Source organism: Macrotis lagotis, chromosome 4 (genome assembly GCF_037893015.1).
Source record: "Macrotis lagotis isolate mMagLag1 chromosome 4, bilby.v1.9.chrom.fasta, whole genome shotgun sequence".
Classification (NCBI taxonomy): domain Eukaryota; kingdom Metazoa; phylum Chordata; class Mammalia; order Peramelemorphia; family Peramelidae; genus Macrotis; species Macrotis lagotis.
This window is the reverse complement of record NC_133661.1, coordinates 79273150-79295042: the sequence shown is the minus strand read 5'-3', so window position 1 is coordinate 79295042 and position 21893 is coordinate 79273150. Positions and strand designations below refer to the sequence as shown.

General features: G+C 36.2%; 1 protein-coding gene across 2 annotated transcripts; it reads left to right on the top strand.

The window, feature by feature from the left end:
* The first annotated feature begins 598 nt into the window (after positions 1–598).
* CCNJ (cyclin J) lies at positions 599–20679 on the top strand. Of its 2 annotated transcripts, XM_074233259.1 has the most exons (6): positions 599–763; positions 989–1097; positions 4605–4815; positions 10427–10726; positions 10839–10998; positions 19007–20679. In XM_074233259.1, exons 2-6 carry the CDS (start codon positions 1029–1031, stop codon positions 19419–19421), a joined length of 1155 nt encoding a protein of 384 aa, XP_074089360.1. In that variant the 5' UTR covers positions 599–763; positions 989–1028; the 3' UTR covers positions 19422–20679. The 2 variants fall into 2 exon arrangements, with proteins under 2 accessions (XP_074089360.1, XP_074089359.1); XM_074233258.1 differs by lacking the exons at positions 599–763; positions 989–1097; positions 4605–4815 and adding an exon at positions 4823–5411.
* Positions 20680–21893: the final 1214 nt, after the last annotated feature.

The following is a 21893-nucleotide window of genomic DNA, read 5'->3' as shown; positions in this document are numbered from 1 at the left end:
CCCCAATGTGTGAGTGGGGGGGGGGCAGAGAATTTGGAATTCAAAATATCTTTTTGAAAATAGAAAACCAAAAAACTATATAAATGTCCATGATAAAGCTCCCCGGAGAATCTTTCCCTGATCGTTCAGTTTTAAAAAAAAAAAAAATCAGCGTCGTCCTGCCCCGCAGCGCCAGTTCTCCGTCTTTTCCTGCCCCGTGTGACAGGCGCTGTGCTTGCTTCCCGCTCCGCATTTGATTCCCGTTTGGGAGGTTCGTACTATTAGAAGGGGCTTTCATTCGGGTGCGAGGCGGGGAACGAGATGGTGCGTGCGTGCGCGTGAAAACCGAGGCAGAACGTCCCTCCAGGTTGGCAGCAAGTGTTGCTCCCCGGCCCGCCCCGCCCTGCCCTCCTGGACCCCGGCACGAAGTCAGCCTGGGCGGCGGCGGCGGCGGAGCCCCCCCGCCGGCTCCACTGAGCATGCGCGGGGCTGAAAGCGCTCTGCCAGTTACCAAGCGGACGCGGGCAGCCAGCGCCGGGACCTCCAGGCCGCGCCTCTGGATTGGACGAGCCGCGGCGACCCCGCTGTAAGGCGACACGCGATTGGCGGAGGCGGGCCCGGCATGTGCCCCGGCGCTGGCTTTGTACACACGGCCGCTCTCTCGGCCCTTTAACAATGAGCGGCCCGAGGGGCGGGTGCCGGGGCTGAGGCCGAGCCTGGGGCCCGGGGGCGCCGCGCAGGATGAGCCGGGCGCCGGCCGCGGCACCGCGCGCGGGGATTCTGGGTGAGTGCCCGGGGAAGGGGGCGGGCGGCGCCGGGGGCCCCCGCCCGGGCCGGGCCCTTTGTCCGGCGGCGCCCCGCGGGCCGGAGGCGGCTGAGGGCGGGCGCGGGCCGGGGCCGGGCGCCCCTGGCGGGGGCCGCTCCGCCTTGACCTGCCGAGCCCCCGCGGACTAACCCGGCGCCTTCCTCCCGTAAACGCCGGCGGCGCGCTGTGTTTCTGTGCCCCCAGACTGAAGCTGCCGCCGGGGCCAGGCTTCCCGTGCCGTCCCATGGAGCTGGAGGGGCAGTGGTGGAAAGGACAGCTGGCTGCCGACATCCATCAGGCGCTGAGGTACAAGGTGAGCCCGCGGCCCAGGCCGGAGCCCGTGCCCGGCCGAGCGCCCCGCCCAGGGGCCCAAAACTTCAGAGCCACGCACCAAACACCACGGCAAGACCCAAAACTTCAAAGCCGCGCACCAAACACCACGGCAAGACCCAAAACTTCAAAGCCACGCACCAAACACCACGGCAAGACCCTTCTTCTTGGGGGCGGCGGGTCCAGCCTCGGAGTCAGGAGGACCCCGGACACTTAGTAGTGACCCTGGGCCAGCCGCTCCGACCCCGTTGCTGGCAAAAAACCTAAAAAAAAAATCCTTCTCACTCTGTTCCTAGGATGCGAGCAACCCTTGTGAGTAGGGACAGGGAACAGATCTTAATTTCTCGGAGAATTAACTAGTTCAGCGCCTTTCGCTTCTTTTAGGTACATACAATTTTGGAGGCTTTAGTACCTGCAAGAATTCCTTAGCGACTCTCATTGTTCTTGCTTTGCTCCTTGGAGACCAAATTCTATTATAAAGGCAGCCTTAAAGGGTGGAAAGAGCAGACACTTCATGCAGATCCTGAGAATTATGCTAACCATTGAATTCTAAATCCATAGATGTATTGCAGGAAGTGTAAAATTAGACCTGATGGAGTTATTGTTGTCATCTTTTCAAAAATATGTATTTACTGATGTAGTTGGAAATAGGATTTGGGGGAAGGGTGTCTTTAGATCCTTATGCCTACCAGTTAACCATCTCTTACTCCATTTTCTCCATAACAATTAAAAAGATATTTTTTCTTATCTATTTGCTTTTAAATCCCATTCAGTTTTAGGGATATCACTTAAATGGAAGAACAAGGGAAAACACTGTAGTTTGAATCCTCTTTAGAAAGAATCTTGGATTTAGGAAGATGGTAATTTCTCAGAAGAGTGAACTGATTGAACGGTGAAGCTTAATTTTGATTTAGAATATATGAGCAGCTGTCCTTGGTATCAAGTTTCTGTATTTATTCATTTATCTCAACCGAGTAGTCTATCAGCAGATCTTAAATTTCTGAAGGATTACTTGTTAAAGTCTTTATCCATCAGGAGATAGAGGTCTGTTTAAATTAATATTTTAGCTCTATCGATTCTATAAGAGCTTGGTTGTAATAATACCTATTCTGTGCCTCAGGAAAAGTTGTGAATGATGCTGCTGACTTTTCCAACTTTGAAAATTGATAAGATTTTTATGAAATATTTCTTTTTTATGCAGATTTCATTTTCAGTTTGAATTCTTTCTTCTCTTCTGAATAGTGCTTCCACTATGTACAAAATGGTGAAGAGTGAGAATGAATACAAGTTTATTTCATATTAACTTTGATAGATTTTTTTAGAGTATAAATAAATCATACTATTTTTGTAACTTTCCAATTTTATTTGAATAGATCTGCAATTTGTTGGTTTTATTTTTATTTTTGTATCCTGAACATCTTGCATATAACAGGCACTTAAATACTTTTTTTTCACCAAAGTTAAAGTCTTCTGAGAGTTTCAGGAAATTGATTTACTTTTTTTGCTTTCCCAGTGGGGTTTGTGAACATATATTTCTTTAAGATCAAAACTGTGACAGTAGGGTTCTTTTCTGTCCTTTCCTCTTCTTTCATGAGCCCTCATCCTAAGGTCCTAGAAGGATTTTGAAGACTTTTTAGTGAAATCTAAATATATATATATATATACATATATATATATATATATATATATGTGTGTGTGTGTGTGTATATATATATATATAGTAATCTTTTAAGAAGATGAAAAAGGAACATTCCATCATTTGGGTGATAAGTTTAAGAAAATTCTTAGTTTGCAAGATTTATCAGCTGTTCCCATGCTTTAAAGCTGTCACCTGCTTGCACTTTAATCCTATTCAAATAATTAAATCACTTGAGGAGAATGGAGTTTGGAATTATCTGATAGGGAATTGATAAATGGGATGAAGGGTGCTGGCATGATCAAGTTTTGCTTGGAATTTGGATTCTTCAGGGATTTGAGAAGGAAGTTTATTATTGAATAGTAGAGGAGAAGCCTGCAAACTTGAAGAAATATAGTTTGCTATATTCCTTTGCTATGTCAGGCTGTCTGATGTAGCTTGTGCTACTCTACATTTACTTTTTCTTTAGGTAATGTATCTGATAAAGTGTTAAAATCTTTTGTTTTTTTGTTTCTCTAACCATAATACTTGGGTATTAGGTGATTAAAACAAGTCTTCTTTGTCTTAAGGAAATATAACCTCTAGATTATAGAGAATTGGTCAAAGAAGAAACTTGTTTACTTTGCAGAACCTGAATATATATATACTTAGCATGCTTTCTGGCAAGCATGTCTTACCTGGTAGATGTAATTTTTGTTTTGTGCTTTGTTCTCGAAGAAGACCATGACATCAGGGAAGTGATGCCATGACAAGCACTTGAATTGGATTTGAGTGAGGGGGTTCTGTGAACAGCCTCACTTTCTCCTCCAGAGCCATCTGGATCCAGGGACCAGCTATGACTCAGGATGACTGGAGATGGTCCTGGATGCAAGGCAATCAGGGTGAAGTGACTTGCCCAAGGTTACAAAGCTAGTAAATGGCAAGTGTCTAAGGCTAGATTTGAACTCCCACCCTCCTGACTCCAAAGCCAATCCACTGCATCATATATTACAATATAGCATTGGCACATGTTATAAATGCTGCCAAGGAGCTGGATGTTTTCAATACGAGTTAAGCAAACTTTTTTCCTATTCATCTAATAACAAGGGAGAGATAAAAAGAGGACAAAGACTACTAAGATGGACTTCTAGAAGACATTGTTATTGGAATATTGTAGTGACCAATTTAGGATGAAACTGGCTGACATCAACAGACATGTACTCAACCTAATATTGTCATAACCAGTGGTTTTAATATAGTTTAATCTGATGTAACATTTTTTGACTGGTTGCATGCTTATAATGGAGTTCCTAAGGAAATAATTGTCCCTTACACATTGTTTTATAAATTGTATTTTTACATAACAGTGACTTCAGATGGATATGTTTGCAATTTCTTCCAATCTGAAAGTGTTTTGACTCTTCTGAAATTTTTTTTTCTTCTGGGAATGTCACTGATTTATGGAAATCAAGAAGAAAATAAGAATCATTTTCAAAGAAAAAAACCCTTACTCTGGAATACAACCTTTTCATAAAGCATAAGAAATCTTTATTTGGATAAAATTACATAAGAACAAATTTCTAGAGCACCCTTCTAATCACTTTGAATTTGAATTGACTGTGCCACCAAGGCACTTCTAGATCGCAGAAGAGGTAGCAAAGGGACACTAAAGAATTAAAAATATAATTTTTAAAATTAATCTTTTTCCTTTGACCATTAGTTAAATATGTTCTCAATTTATTTCCTATTTTATTCAAAATGTTTCTTTCATTAGAAATAACATTTAATCTTTTAAAACCAAATTGGAATAAAACAATCACATGGGCAAATTATCTGGGATTTGTTTAATAGTAGATGTTCTTGCTTTTATTTTAGGAGCTGAAGTTGCCCACCTATAAAGGCCAGTCTCCTCAGCTAAATCTCAGGCGGTATTTTGCAGACCTGATTGCTATTGTGAGCAATCGATTCACTCTTTGCCCAGCAGCACGACATCTGGCTGTCTACTTGCTCGATCTCTTTATGGATCGATATGACATCTCTATCCAACAGCTGCATTTAGTTGCACTTTCCTGTTTGCTTCTAGCAAGTAAGTTTGTACTCTATGACAAGATTGGAAACAGTTTTGTATTGGTATAAAGACCAAGAGGTTCTGGGAAACATTCCTTCAGATTTGTTCTGTAAGAATATTTATTTGGATAAGTATTGGAGAACCTTATCATGGACCACTATGATCAGGACTTTCACGTGCCGACAGTTACATCTCTGTAGAGATGCTCATCTGCTTAGCTTTGCCTAGCTGTGTGATAGGTGAATGACAGATGGCCTCCTCAGTTTTGTGTTAACAATAGATAATCCATACTGTTGGATGCCTGTTTACATCTCTGTCCAAATGCCTATCCTTGAGCTATTTCAGTGCTTGTGTTGGCTCTCATACCAAAAGACTTGTCAGGAAAAGGAAATTTTACTTAATTCTGCCACTTATCTGTTTTAGAAGATTAGGTTGGAAGAATAAATTAAAGCTTTTAAGCAGCCTGGATTCCTACAATCCGTTTCTCATTGTTATGGAGACAGAGTATAGTTGGTGTTGCCTTTCATCACACCACCACCAGAGAGAAGGCTTAGCTTCTTTTGGGGCTCAAGATCTGGGAGCCATCCTGTTTGGCCTCACTGGTTCCCCTCTTGGTAAGTGTGATGACAACAATATAATTAATCTCAGGCCCAGCATTTTTAGAACTACCAAAACTGCTTAAATATGGGTGATGATTATAAGTAGGGATGTGAGCTTCATAGCAACATTGTAGTTCTTTTTCTGCATAAAGTCCAAAGTTAGGACTTGGGCCTTTCCTTCCCAGTCACTGTGATTGAACTCCCACTTCTAATAGAGTCTCTGTTACCTTGCTGTTATCTCCTAAATTATGAGCTAAAATCTTCCTAAGCACTTCTGTCTGGCACCCAGATCCTCTGCTTAGCCCCTTTAGTCTTTAATATTCCATATTTATATTTCTGGTCCTGTTACTAAATTCCTCTATATTAGTCACCTCAGAGCTCTGCAATTTCAGACACTTAATACCCATGAAATCAATAGATTTCTTCCGGGTCTATCTTCTGTGGAATCAAACTCTTCCCCCATTTCCCCATTCCATATACAAAGTGCTTTCTGTCACTCACCCAGACACCTTTAATTTGTGGTTCCCAGAGCCTTTATGTCTCCAGAGGAGCCAAAGAAAAAGTTCTTGTTTTAATCTACTAACAATCTTCAAATAAGTTATAATTACTTAACTTAGACAAGAGATCATCTCAGAGATAAGCATTTGTAGGAGGAGAAAGCAATTTTTCACAAGCCCCGGGGTTGGCCCTAGGTTTCCTGGCAACCTAGGCAGAATTAAATGAGTGTTAGACCATTCTTCCTTTCTTTAAGGTAAACCCCTCCATCTCTTTTGGTTGTTGCTGTCATTGTTCAGACTACAGCTTGCTTTTCTAGGGACTTCAGCTAGACTGGTAGTTTTGTGCATTGGTAGCTCTTTATGGGTTAATATTTTACAGATCATCAAAGTTGAACTTATCAGGACACACACAAAATAGTATTGTTTTTGTTGCAGTTGTTAGTCACTTAAGTCAAAAGATAACTTTTCTGAACTGTAAAGTAAGTACTACAGAAATGTGAATTGTTAATACCAGATTGAAACAGGATTGAAGCTACTCAAGTGCCAAGGCCACTTCCCCTCCCTCAAATAATTCAACAGCCATCTGTTCATTGGGGATAGGACAGGAGTCCCTTGTGGGTATCTTAGAGTAATAAATGACAGGCACCAACCATTCTGCATGTAAAATCATAAATTTTGACCTGTTAGTTGATAAAGAATTATCCCCCTCAAGCTTTTAGAAGGAATGTTTGAAGTAGAAACTACCATTCTTGAGATGTAGCCCTAGAGCAGAGATTTTTTTGTGTCATTGATTTCTATAGTAGGCTGAAGTCCATGGATCCATAATCATTTTTTAAATAAATACAAAAAACCCTAGAGAATTAGAAACCAGTCCTATTTTCCCCAGCCAATTTCAAAGATATTTCTTCATGGATCTTCAATATGAGTGGACCCCATTTTAAGAACCATTACCCTAGAAGATGATGTTTGAGACCTTGGTTTTCCACCTTAAGCTCTCCTGAGTCTGCAGAAGGCAATCCAAGACATAACACTGTGAATTGTTGAAGTATAGCATCAGTTGGAGTAGTAGACTGGCTGTGTAGAATTGATAGAAAGACCCTGGAATTGTAGACAATAACTCTGCCATCTGGAAGAGGGTACCTTCATTTGTGCTTCAATTTTGTAAGCCTTTTCTGATCTTCTTATTGTTAGTGTTTGCTTCCTCCTCAAATCAGGACATCATTACTTATCTGTTGATGACATCTTTGAGGGAATTTTTTTGTTTTATCTTTGTGTTCTCTGTATTTGGATTGTATGTAGGTGCTTAATAAATGCTTATTATATCTGATTTCTGTCTTTCTGGCTGGACAGCCATATACCATTTGCCTATCATTTAATCCTCATGAATTCTGATCTATTCTATAATTTTTAGTTAATTCCAGATTCAGTAATATCCCTCTTGACTTATAATAGAAAGTAGCCAAATCCTTTTTTAGTCTTTGTGTGGACCTGGTCTCCTGGGATGACAAGTAGACCCCAGTGTAGATAAAATTATTTCCCATATTTAGCTTTCTCTTATCATGGCAGGCATTTGAGTTGGGCCGAAAAAAATGGGTTGTTTTTTTTTTTTTGTCCAGAACATTTAAAGATTGGCTCTTGTCTTTCTTTTCTCTCATTTGCTTCAAGAGTTAGCTTCAGTTCATATTTATATACTATTTTAGTGTTCCTCAGAGTTTAGATGAAGCCAAAAGTCAAGAGAGGCCTTTCAAAAGATATTAGTATGTAAGTGCCCTTAACTGTATGGTTCTGTTAAGAGGATTTATGATCAGAGAAGTAAATCTTTTTCAAAACTCATTAATTTGCAGTTATTGTTACTCAATGACCTTGTACCTTGATGTAGAACCTCAAGAAAACACAATGCTAACTTTTGGCCCAGAATTTTTTTTTTATTTTGCACATGTATTTTTTTTTAGCTAATTAGATTCCTGACCAACTCTGAATGGGGGGGGGAATTTCCCTGAATTTTCATCTGTAGCAAAGAAAAAATCCCAAATGTGTTCCCTTAAAGATACATTGCATTTCTAAAGTCAATGAGTTATGAAATATTAATTTATTTAATAGCTATTTGGTAAATAAAAAATTCCTATAAATGCTATTAATAAAGATTTCATAACAAATCCCTGCCTACTCAGTAATACTATCGCATGCAAAGTATTAAGTTGTTATGCTTTGATCTACAAGTCCAGATGTGGGGTTGGGAAGATCAGCTTTTCCAGCTTCTGTTCTCAAGGATGCCTAGCTTTTGTGACCTTGGGCGAAGCACCGAAGCACCTACCTTCTCTGCTTCATCTGTAAAATTAATAACCTTGTCATTTGTTTAGGTGGTCCAAGTATGAATGAGGTAATATAAAACATTCTGACTCTTTGAATTATGCAGAAGAGTACCAGAATTTCAGTTTAACACTGTCTGGTAATAATGAGTGTCTTTCTTCTAAGTAACTTCAAACACAAACCTCTCATTAATTAGTGTGTACAGCTATCCTTTGAAGTGCATGGTAAGTATTATTGCCACTTTGTAATTGGCAGGGCAAAGTTTTGGTTTGCATTTCTAATTCCTTACTCATTCTGAAGAATTTCATTTTGTTAGTGTCAGACCAATAAAAGAATCTTCTAAATCTTTACATTATAATAATTTGGAATAATTATCTTATAGGTTAAGGCTATTTTAGAGCAGCAGCTCCCTGTATAGAAATAAGAGTTGATAGTTCAAAGCTTAGAAAATTTAAGCATGATAATTTGGACTAATTATTTATAAACTATATCTAAAAATTCTGGATTATTTGGTCTCAAATTTCCTACCAACAATAATATATGAATTTTATCTAAAGTGAGTTCATGACTTGTTGATGCAATTGGGTTTCACCAACTATCTTATAAGCATGGAAGTGAGCTGACAGAGGGAGAAATTTTAGTAAATGTGCACAGTAAAAGCCATGGAGAGACTATTGATGCAGGTGTTGTTACACTCTTCTTTTTTCCCCCTGAACATAAAGTCACATTTTGTGGCAGTGAAGGCACTTTATCAGGAGATAAGACCTGCTTCAGTGAAACAAGACTGGTTGCTTTTCTCTCACTTACTAGTGGTAGCAAATCAGACTTAGTTACTTCCCTAAAGTCGGGATGATGATCTTAGTTGAATATAGTTATAGCATTGGATCAGATGAGTTCTTGAGGTTATTTCTCAGATTTTATGGTTACATAAAGATAATGCCTTGGATGATTGAAAACTGAAGTAGAGGGGCAGCTAGGGACTCAGTGGTTAGAGCACTGGTCCTGAAGTCAGGAGAACCTGAGTTCAAATTCGACCTCAGACATTTAATAATTGCCTAGCTGTGTGACCTTGGGCAAGTCACTTAACCCCATTGCCTTAAATAAATAACATTTTTTAAAAAAGAAAACTGAAGTAAGTTTAACTGTCTCCTAGAGAGGAATAATTAATGAATGATGATGAGAAATTCACAACAAAAAAAATCAAGTTAATGTTAATTTTTGCATTACAGATATTTGAACCATTTTTTCTTAAGAGGAAGTGAGACCCCTTTGGGATTTTGTTGGTTCTGTGAAATTGTGAAATCTTTAAAACTTGTTTTAATTTACCTAACTAAAGGAGCAAGGGAGTGATGGCTGGTATAGTAAGAAGAGTAGGGAGTCCTGGTTCTACTTTTAATGAGATATAGAGAACTTTAAAATTTGGGTGTCTTAATCTAAGGATTTGTGGATAGGTTTCAGAAGATCTCTTATTAATTTGGTAACTGTAATAGGTTTCTTTCTTAATCCTATGCTTATTTTTACAGTTAAAACAGAACCCTGATAAGGGGTCCTGAAGTTTCACTGGATTGTCAGAATTCCATGATCCCCCAAAAGTTAAGAACCCTTATTTCAGACAAATCACTTGACATCTCTCAATCTGTTTTGTAATCTCTGAAGAGGTTAGACAGAATAGTACCTGAATTACCTTCCACTTCAAACTTTTTTTATTTCTGTATTTTTCAGAATGGGAAAAGGAAGCAGAATCCAGTTTCTTTAGGTATTAGAATAGTTGTGATGTATAAGATTTTTGAACTGTTTCCAATGATAAAGTTTTTTTTTAAATAAAGTTTTTTAAAAAGTTAGATAAAAGCACAGAATGACATCCTGCCTGGGGTGGGGGGTGGGGAGTAAAAAGGGACTTTTTTGTTCTTAAAAAAAAGGCTTTAAAAGTCTTATCAATCAATTATTTTGAAATTTTAAATCAAACTGAGATTTAACTGGTAAGATTATGCATTAGAATATATAATCAAATGTTTACTATATTCCACAGTTCTGAATTCTGAAGGGAAAATGCTCAATTACCTAAGTTAATCTGTAGAACCAAAAGGGGGACAACAAAAATAGGATAGTTCCTGTTTTATAAGCTTTAGGAGGAAGGGCCATTTTCTTTGAATCAGGTGTTTAATTGACTGGCTTAAAATTTTCTATTGCCTAATCATCTCCTTTGTGTTTTTCTTCTCCAAGGTAAATTTGAAGAAAAGGAAGATAGTGTGCCCAAACTAGAGCAGCTGAACAGCCTTGGCTGTATGACTAACATGAATCTAGTATTAACAAAACAAAATTTACTACACATGGAGCTATTGCTGTTGGAAACATTTCAGTGGAACCTCTGCCTTCCAACAGCTGCCCATTTTATTGAGTATTATCTTTCTGAAGCAGTCCATGAAACGGATCTACATGATGGCTGGCCAATGGTTTGTCTTGAAAAAACCAAATTGTACATGGCAAAATATGCTGATTATTTTTTGGAAGTGTCATTGCAGGGTATGCTTCTGTTTCTACTAAAGAAAGATTTGTGAGTTGGTGATTGTGTGTGTGTGTGTGTGTGTTTGTGTGTGTGTTCTGCTACTTAAATTCATTCTTGATCTCTTTACAGATTATGCCTTTCTAAATTATGCACCTTCTCTAGTAGCTGCTGCTTGTGTGGCTTCTTCAAGAATTATTCTTCGTCTTTCCCCAACATGGCCTACTAGACTGCACCGCCTGACTGCCTACTCTTGGGATTTCCTGGTACAGTGCATTGAACGATTATTGATGTAAGCCTCTCATTTGTATTTACAGCTTTAATTTTAATTCCTTGTATTAGTATTTTAATCTCAACATTTTCTAATATTTTTCTGAATGTAAAGTTGCTTTATTAAACAACCAGTTTAAGTATATGGATTTTCATGAAGGGCTTTAGGAAAAACCTTGCTTCTAGCAGCCAGGCAGGTTCCAAGAACATAATGTTAAGATGTTAAGATTATAAAATTATAAGCCGGGATCCAGGCCTAACATCAGCCAAAGACTGATTTAAATAGTAGATGATAGAGTCAGAGAGCAAGTTTTGCATTCTTGTTTTTCCTCCATATCTCTAATCTTCATTGAGAGATTTTGGGGGGGGGCTGCCATACAATACCTTCTGGAAAATTTTAGGGACTTTACGGAAATTTTCATATAGTTTCAGCAGTTATATGCCTGTGTGTAATTGCAATCTGACAGTCCTCAGAGTTGACATAGAGAATTCCTATGAAAGGCAACAAGGAGAGGAATTCTTTTTGGATCAGAACTGGGAGATCAGGTCAGTTAGGAAATTGCTCTAAACATCAGCACTTATATATAATAGTATAGTGACTTTGTTCTGAGGAGCAATTAGTAGTAAGATACTGAAATTAAAAGTGACTTTAGAGATAATGTAGTCCGGCATCCTGTTGAATTGGATGAATCTCCTTTATAACAGCTTTATTTACAAACAGACATCTATTTGAACATGTATGATAATGAAATCTAGTCTATTCCATTCTGGGCTAATGTAATTGTAAGGAAATTTTTGCTTTAATACACTGTTCGTCTCCCTGTAATTTTAAAACTTTTGTCATAGTTCTGTACTCAGGAAACAAGCAGACTATGTCCCAATCCTTTTTGATGATATCTCTGCAAATTTTATAAGACTTCTTTCAGATTCCCTCTTAAATTCCCTGCAGCCTAAGTATATACAGGTTTTTAAGCTAGTCTTCATATGCCATGTTATTTGGGTCTTCATACCATTCTGTTGCCCTTATGGACATGTTCTAATTTGTCAAATTTTCTTTCCTTTTTTTTTTTTTTTGCAAGACAGTGGGTGTTAAGTGGCTTGCCCAAGGCCACACAGCTAGGTAATTATTAAGTGTCTGAGGCTCAAATTTTATTTTTGAATGTGACAACCAGGATTAAACATATACCAGCAGTGGTCTGAATGGGGAAGAGTACAGTAGAAATTCCATCTATCTTGTTAGGAGTATTATATTTTATCTAGATTTGGCTGTCAAGTCAATGCCAGCTGTTTGCAGCTCATTAACATTACCATGTCTTTGAATATGAATTGTTATTTAAGTATATCCATTGTGCTTGTACAATTGATGTACTCTTTAATCCAAATAAATTATTTTTTTGTTAAAAAGGTAAAAGATAATAAAAAGCTAGGTTTAAAATGAAAGTGAGAAAGATATGCTATACAATTAAAAGGACTCAATATTGACCTATTTAAATAAGTTCTTTCATTAATTTGCCAAGATGAGCAATTATAAATGAACATAATACTGATTTAAAATAAACTTGTTAGGGGTGGCTAGGTGGCAAAGTGGATAAAGCACCGGCCCTGGAGTCAGAAGTACCTGGATTCAAATCTGGTCTCAGACACTTACTAATTACCTAGCTGTGTGGCCTTGGACAAGCCACTTAACCCCATTTGCCTTGCAAAAAACCTAAAAATAAAAAAAATAAACTTGTTAGTAAATTCTAACAAAGAAGAATGATGGAACTCAGATTTTTAACAGTTTAGATTTTAGCCTTTTTCTAGAGGAAGTGGTAATGGTATTAAAGACAACAGAGATGAAGAAAGCTTACCTTAATACCAAGAAAAAGCAATAAAAAGCCTAAAGGATTACTTGTCGTCCATATAAAATATAACTGGGTTATATATCCATTTGGAACTTATTTTGATATATGATATGAAATGTTGGTCTAAATTTAATTTTTTGCCAACTGCTTTTCAGTTTTCCAAGCAGTTTTCATTGAATAGCAAGTCCTTATTTTATTGTATTTTTTATCATTATTATTTTTTTAAGGTTTTTTTTTTTTTGCAAGGCAGCAGGGGTTAAGTGGCTTGCCCAAGGCCACACAACTAGGTAATTATTATATGACTGAGGTTAGATTTGAACTCAGGTATTCCTGACTCCAGGGCTGGTGCTCTATCCACTGCGCCACCTAGCCACCTCCACAAGTCCTTATTTTAATAGATGAGAAATATAAATTAATATAGGTAGACTTGTCATTTTTATTATATTGCAGTCCATCCATGAATAATGAATATTTCTCCAGTCATAATTGGTCTTACATGGTAGACTTGTAATTATTTTGTAAATTCTGTAATTATTTTGAATAGAATTTCTTTATTTCTTCCTGTTGAGCTTTGTTTACATTTTTAAATTTAGTATTTAGTTCCATGTCATGAAAATTAATTGAAACAATAATTTCAGTAAAGTGGCAGGGTATAAAAGTCATAAAAATCACCTTTTCTATATATCAATTTTTAGTTGAATCTCTGGGATTCTCTATATAAACCATATAATCTGTAAAAAATGATAAAAATCTTTATTCCTTTTACCTCAATTTCTTTTTCTTATTGCTATACTTAGCATTTCTAGACAATGCCAAATAATAGCATTGACCATGGTTACCCACGATTTGACCCCTGATTTTAATTGAAAGTCTTACAGAATTTTTCCATTATATATCTTAAGATCTTGGTTTTAGAAATACTGATGACCAGCCAAAGAAATATTCATTTATTCCTATGTTTTCTAGTGAAGTCTTTTGTTTACATTAAAGGATGTTTCTGTTCAAAGGATTTTTTTTATAGCTATTGATTATAATTCTGTGATTTTTAAAATTTAGTCATTAATATGGTCTATTATGTTAATAGTTTTCATACATATTAAAGCAACTCTATATTCCTAGTATAAATCCAACCTGGTCATATTATAGAATCTTTTTTTAATATATTGCTGTAGTCACTTGGCTAATATTTCATTTAATATTTTTGTGTCAATATTCACTAGGGATTTTGGAATCTAGTTTTTTTTCTCCTCTTTGTCTCTCCCTGGTTTAGGTATCAAGACCATATTTGTATCAAAAGGAATTTGGTAGGATCCCTTCTTTTCCTGTTTTTTTTCCAATAGCTTATATTAAGTTGTAGTTAATTTTTCTTATAGTATTTGATAGAAGTAACTTTTAAATCCATTTGGTCCTGTCTCTCTTCACTACCACTCCTCTGTCCCAATACTAAACTTTTAGATTGTTGTTTGTTTTTTAGGGAAATTGTTTTGTTCAAATTTTCTGTTTCTCCTCTTACTCTGAGGATTTTACAGCTTTATAAATACTCTTTTCATCTAAGTTATTAGTTTTATTGTCATATTGGGCAAAAGTTTCTGATCATTTCTTTTGTTCCCTCTTTTGCTGTGAATTATTTTCATTTTTTCTTTCCATTTTGTTGATCTCTTCTATTTAGTTGACCTATTGGGATTTGTTGGGGGGTTTTTAAGTTACAATACTAAATCATCTGTTCTTTACTTCTTTTGTTGATGAAAGTGTTTATATATATAAATTTGCCCTGTCCATTTTACATCTCAAAATTTTGACTTGTTTATCATTACTGTAATTTTCTTTAATGAAGTTGTTTCTATGATTTATTCTTTGACTCATCAATTCTTAAAGTTTAAACTGTTTACTTTGCTGTGTAGCCAATAAAGGGTGTGTTTAGTATTTTTGCTTTTTTTACATTTACTAATGAAGTTTTTATGCCCTGGAATATGGTCACTTTTTTGTGAAGGTGCTGTGTACAACTTTGGGGGGGGGAGGTATGTCTGTGTGTATGTGGCTATGTATGCATGTGTAAATATAGATCTCTCATCAGATATCTGTTACATCAGATTTTTTGAAAATTTCATTCAAATCCTTAACTACTTTCTTGTTCATCTTTTTGTTAGATTTGTCTGGGTCTAAGAGGTGTAATGTTGAAATCTTTAGCTATTATTACTTAACTATTTCTCCTTGAAATGAATTAATTTTCCCTTTATTTTGATGCTATGCCATTTAGTGACTTTATGTTAACAATTATTAAAATATAAATTTAGCTTTCAAACTACATGCAAAGACAATTTTCAACATTCATATTTTAGTGAGATTTTGAGCTGCATAATTTTCTCTCCATTTCCTCCCCTTGACAATAAGTATTCTGCTATATAATCTGATATATATAATGTGTGTGTGTGTGTGTGTGTGTGTGTGTGTAAAGCTAAATATGTTAACTATTGGTTTCATTGTCTGTGCTGCCTTTAAGGATAATGCAGTTTTCCTTTTACTGTTGCCTTGTCTAAGACCATTTGTTACTCTTGCTTTCTTAGTTCACTTCAAGCATAATACCCTTCTAGTACTTCATTTTACTTGAATCTTTCAAGTAAACAGTAAATCTTTCTTGTAAATAGTATGTTGTTTTTCTTTCTGATCTAATTCTGTCCTCTTTTAGGTCAGTTCATCCTATTTATGTTTACAGCTGTGATTATTTTCCTCATTATGTCCTGCTGTATTTTGTTCTCTTTGCCCGATCCCATTCTCTTTAACCAAGATGATAAAAAGAATGATTAATATTAGTGATATATAATAGAATCAGTCTGCTTCCATTCTGTTGTTCCTCCTTTTATCCTCTAGACCAAACTTTGACATTGATTTTACACCCCCTTTATAACATTCCCTTAGAAGTTGAAATCTGGGTGGCTAAGTGGCATAGTAGATAAAGCACCGGCCTTGGAGTCAGGAGTACCTGGGTTCAAATCCAGTCTCAGACACTAATTACCTAGCTGTGTGGCCTTGGGCAAGCCACTTAACCCCATTTGCCTTGCAAAAATCTAAAAAAAAAAAAAAAGTTGAAATTTGAGTTGTGATGATTTCTTCCCAATTCTGCCCTCTCTGTTAGCTTGTTGAGTTTAACGTATCACTCATCACACTGTGTTTTCAGTATTACTCTATTCCAGTCGAAGAAAATGTGATGTGTTACATTTCTTAATAGTTGAATTTTTAGTCCATGACTATTTTCTATTTACCTCAGTTGTGAGAAATCATAAATTCTGTGCCTTTTCATTCTCAATATGATCCTTTCACAACTTTCCCATGTTCTCCTTTCTTAAAGCTATTAAAATGGAATACAGCCATAGTTTCCCACCTCATCAAAGAAGGGGTAGAAGACGTTTTCTCATATTACTTGCTTGAACCTAGGATTGGTCAGTAAATTTACTCAGTGTTCAGCTACATTTACTTTGTTGTTCTTTTTTACATTTAACATTGTAGTAATCATTGTTTTTGTCATTTTCTACTTCACTTTATATCAGTTCATCAATGTCTTTCCAGGCTTCTCAGAATTCATCATAGTTTTTGTTTCTTATCCATAGTAGTATTTCTTTTCCTCCATGCCCTACCACTTGTTTGGCCTTTCTCCAGTTGACAGGTATATATTTGGTTTCTTGTTCTTTGGTTCTACAAAAAGTTTAATCAAATATTTTGGTGTCTGTGGGGGCCTTTCTTTTTCTCACTGAGCTGTTTGGGGTATTAAAGTATGTGAGAAATGGAGTCTCTGTGTCAAGGCATATGGATATTTAGTCACTATCTTTGCATGCTGTGATTTCCAAATTTCCTTCCAGAATTTCTGGACCACAACTCGAAATTGACAATCTAATAGACCACATACCAACTAAAAAAAAACTCAATCTGAATCTTCAGCCAGTGTTCTTTTCCTGTATCTTTTTATTTAACTGTACTGTGACCCAACCTACATTTCTTCATCTTGGCCACATAAAGACTTTGTCTAATACCTTTTTGAAATTCACATGTATATATTTGATTCACAGAATTCTCCCACTCTACAAGTCTAATGACCTTAGGCCAGATTGTACTGATCACTGCTTCCTTTTCTAAATATGCAGAAGGCAATCTGCTTATGAAATTTACTAGAGGAGATATCAAAGTCTGTAGTCTTCAGAATCAGCCTTCATAGTATTTTGAACCATTGATCTTCAGTATAGCTCTTTCAAATGTATATTTAATATCTTAGCCATTTAGCAATCACATCTACAAGTATTTTCAGGACTGTAGGTTGTGCTCTACAATCAAGTCAGGTCATTTGAACAGCTTAAGAGCAGGTACTCTCTTAATATCAGCTTATTTATCTTGACCATTGCTGTTCTATCCATTTCAATCTGAAGATTGTTCCCCTTGATAGAAAAAGTGAAGGAAAGTAGTTTAGTCATTCTGCTTCTTTTGTGTCACTGATCAAGCTTTCAGCTACATGAAGTGATTAACCCAATGTAGATTTTTTTCTTAAGCCTTTTAGAAGATAAGAAAGTAAGAAAAAGCTTGGATTGAATATAATCTGGATATTCTGGTCTTTGACCTTTATGACATTTTTAAAAATCAAAATGCTAACTCAGAAAAACCATTTAGGTTTCTTACATTTAGATTTTTAAATAACTTTCCTTACAACAGATCTTTGAGTTGGATAATATTAATATTATCCTCATTTTACAGAACAGAAAGTCAGTGTCACTGAACAAATAGACAGCTGGTCTCAGAATCAGAAAAGCCTGAATTCAAATCCCACCTCAGATACATACTGTTTCTATTATGCTGAACAAGTCACTTGAACTCTAATGGTCCCAGGCAAATCTAATATGTCTTGAGTTCATATCCAATTTCAGAGACTTATTAGCTGTGTTGCCTTAGGTGAGTCACTTTACCTGTCACTTCTGTTTCCTCAACTATAAAATGAGGTTAATATTGGCAATTCCCAAGGTAGTTGTGCAGATTAAATTATAAATGGTAAATCTAAACATCTAACATCACGTAGTATACTTCATATAAATGTTAGCTTATAGCTCTGCATTTTTGGAAGCAGCTTCCTAATTTAGAAATTCATTATACCAGTGAAATTACAGAGTCCAGTCCTTATTTACTTTCTCTCCTTTTATAGACAAGAAAACCAAATTATACAATAAATTACATGAATGTGACCACATAGTATGTGGCATTTGGACCCAAATTTCCCAATTATTTCTATTGTAACACACTGGCTTCCAGTTATTTTTCCTTTCAAAAATCTTTTGTGGTCATTTTACAACAATCAATTTTACTTTGTTGTCCTTTCCATTTGCATTATTGTAGGCATTGTATTATTGGTTTCCTGACCCCTAACTCCACATTGGTTCATAGAAGTCTTTCCATGTTTCTCTTTTTTTCCATGTGTTGTTAAGAGAAGTACAGAGTAACATGCCCATTCTGGAAAACAATTTGGAATTTTGTCAGTAAAGTGACTGAAAGTGCCATCAGTGACAGAAAAGCTCCATATATGCCAGAATATTTACATTATATCAGCACTTTTTGTGGCAGCAAAAGGCCTCAAAATAAATGCTCATTGATTGGAGAGTATCTGAACAAATGTTACATGAATGTAAAGGAATACTTTATTTCCCTGTTGTGTTTAGTCATTTGCCACTTTTCATATTTATGATTGGTACTGTGCCTTTTTTTTTTGTACATTTATAAAAATCTGAATTCATCAAAGAGCTTCTGTAGTACAGCTGTGTTCTCTGTAAGGGTCTCTTCCTTTTCATTTTCATTAGTAACTCATTCCTTAGAATTCTTAGTTTCTCTTAAGCTGACTTCATTTTGTAGTCTCAAGCTGTAAGATCAGTGATCTTTTTCCTTTGACTTTTTAAAAATTTGTTTTCCCAAATCTAGGAAAAATCTAAATCTGTGTTAGACCACAAGCTGCATTGTCCTCTCTTGGCTGTCACAAACTCTAAGATGCTGTGTGTTCTCTAAGAGAACACTGTAGTATCAGTTATTTGAGGTCAGCTAATGCTATAAGTCTTTTATCAACTTTTATCTTTTTTAAAGTTTTTGAGAATTATAGTAAGATAGTACCCAGAAATGAATAATTATATAAAAGATCTAATTTGCTGTTTCTTTGTATTTTAGTGCCCATGATAATGATGTAAAAGAAGCAAACAAACAGAAAGGACAACCTGGTCCCCAACAAGGTCAGCTGAGTGGGTTTCATCCTACATCCCAAACTACACGACCAGTCCACATTCAGCAGCCTCAGTATCTCCATCAAGCACATCAGACCTCACTGCAGTATCGTCATCCAGTGTCAGAGCAACAAAACTGTCCACAGATAGTATCAACTAGCACTCACACCTCAACCTACACATTACAGACTTGTCCCGCTGGCTTACAAACCAGCGTTCAGGGCCTTGGGCACCTGCAGACTGGTGTTGGCATGTCCTTGGCAATACCAGTAGAAGTTAAGCCATGTCTTAATGTTTCTTACAACAGGAGTTATCAAATAAATGAACACTATCCTTGCATCACTCCATGTTTTGAGAGGTGATGATTTGTCCAAGTGAGCATTGATCTATACTTTCTTCTCATATGACTTCTATGAATATAAAGAGAAAAAGCTCCATTCAGAAGGAAAGCAGAGCTGACTGCTAACAAAATTTCAAACACTGAACCTACTAAAATTGAATTTAAAATATCCCTTTCATTGCATCATGTACACATGGGAAAATTGAACTAGTAATTATGACTATGTCAGATCTTTTACATGTTACTTCCACAAAAAGATTTTTTATAGCAAAAATTTCCAAACCCCAGGTGAAGGTCCAATTATTTCAAGGTTATTCAGTACCAAAAAGAAAGAAAAATAATTTGGACAGTTCCTAGGAGTGGGGTTTTGTCCTATGATAAGCTTCCTGCTGACATTTATCTCAAGGAAAACCACTTTTCTGTGGACTTGCCGAACAGTTTTTGTATGAAGGAAATTTGCAGTATTACTTTTTGAAGAGGTCATTTTGTATATTCTGATGTTTTTGAATAATATACTTGACTTACAGCTTAACTTTGACTACAGTCAAATTCATCCAGTGCTGTGTTACAGTATTAGTCTGTGCTATAGAGCAATACTAAAATCATTAGTAGAAATTATCCTACCTACTTCCTCTTACAAATAGTATGTGTATTTGAATATACAGATTGAGATGAAAGGCAAAATTTCTCAGTTTACAAAAATCATAGTTTTTAATCTGCATACGTATTTGCCTGAAGTTTAGATGAAAACACATACAAACTCAGGGAATTTGCACTAATGCTTGACTGTAATGCATCATGCTTTGGAGACATTGTATTGACAGCTAGGGGAATTTATAAATATTTATAAATTGTAATTAGGCCAAAATACTTCCATGTGCTTTCAAATGAGAGTAGAGGATTCTAGCACAGGACCTATAAAGTGGTTGTACCTGTGGTTCATTTTTTTATATGTCTTTATGTAGGTATTGCAATTTGTGATTCATCCCCAGTTTGATACTTCAATTTCCTTTTTTTTTTCCCTTAAGGGTAGCAGAGCCTAAAAAAAATTGTATTTGTGAGGAAAGGTTCTCAGGTTGTGCCAAGATGGCACTTTATTTCTCAAGAGACAGATTTATAACTAACTTTTGGTTCCAACTAATGCATATTATTTAAGGGTGCTTATACAAAATTGCTTTAATGGCAGCTGGTTTGTACAGTATCAGGACTGGCTTATTCTCTGAAATTCCACTGCATTGTGAGTCAGTGAATGAAGCAGTAATCATGACCACAAGAGCAATTTGGGGGGTGAGGAGTGTTGGGGGTGGGGGTGTAGAAAGTGAAAAGGGGGAAGATAAATATATTACAATAACTATGTGGTTAGCTATATATTATGTTTTTTGTGGGAAGAGGGGGAGGGTGTGGTGAAGGGAGTCTTCCTGGCTTAAAAATGAGAAATTTTTTAAGTAGCACTTCAGTAGAAAGGAATTCACTTGGCTGATATTTGACTGCCATCTTATATGCTAAAGTCAGGTATCAGTATTATTGCCAAGATATGGGTATGCAGCAGGAGTCAAACTAAGTGTGTATTATCTTGATAGAAAAAGGACTCAGCATAGGAAGGGAAACTCTCCCAGGAAAACTTCAGTACTTGACTCAGGTGGAAGTTTTACAAAAGTGAATTATAGTGTTTATGAGATAATTTCCTTTTTTTTCCTTTAATAAAATTGTGCTTAATATGCTTTGGTCATCCAATAGTACTTAAATTTGATAGCAATTGACACCCAGGGAAGACTTTTAAAAAACACTCAATATGAAAGTCTTGTTTTCTTAAAGTGCCATTTTAAGAATTCTTTCCCAAGACATTGTTTATTTGTATTTGCTTTTTTGTAAGTTTCTTGTCTTGAGAAAACTTGAATTACTTGGAGAAAGTTGATGGAAAAGGAAACTTTCTATCATATTCACATTTCACCGTACTGCAACCTTGAGTCAAGTTTTCAGTATTTTAACTACCTCGATATGTGATGAATGTAAAGTATTGGGATTGAGATCCCAACGTGAAACAACAGATGGTGCCTATGGTAACTTAATGTCTTGTCAAATGCTTTTATTGGTCTGAATGTCATTCTTGTTGCAGAAGAGTACTTTTTTTAAAAAAAATTGAATAATTTCCAGTCTTTGTTCATACAGCCAATTAATAATGGATTGATTTTACAAAGTGATTAAATAATTGGTTATTGCTGCATACCCCTTTTTATTTGGCTATTTTAAAGCTTCAGGTTTCAGTTTAAAAGCAATTTATTATTGCTGTTTGTGGTTTTGTCGTTTTGTTTAACTTATTGCTTAGTCTGAGTTTCTGAGTACAAGACCATCAAAAACATGTACTGTGAACAGATTAATTTTATATATAAGGGCTTTACCAAAGTCCAGTGAATACACTACTAAAGATCAGACAGCAAACCAAAATGTATGTATTATGGCATTAATTTCAAATAGTGCTTATAATGCAAAAATC

Coding starts and splice junctions, on each gene's coding strand:
- CCNJ (XM_074233259.1), top strand. CDS start 1,029: ATGGAGCTGGAGGGGCAGTGGTGGAAAGGACAGCTGGCTGCCGACATC. Junction 1,098..4,604: donor ATCAGGCGCTGAGGTACAAG/GTGAGCCCGCGG, acceptor CTTTTATTTTAG/GAGCTGAAGTTGCCCACCTA. Junction 10,999..19,006: donor TGCATTGAACGATTATTGAT/GTAAGCCTCTCA, acceptor TTTGTATTTTAG/TGCCCATGATAATGATGTAA.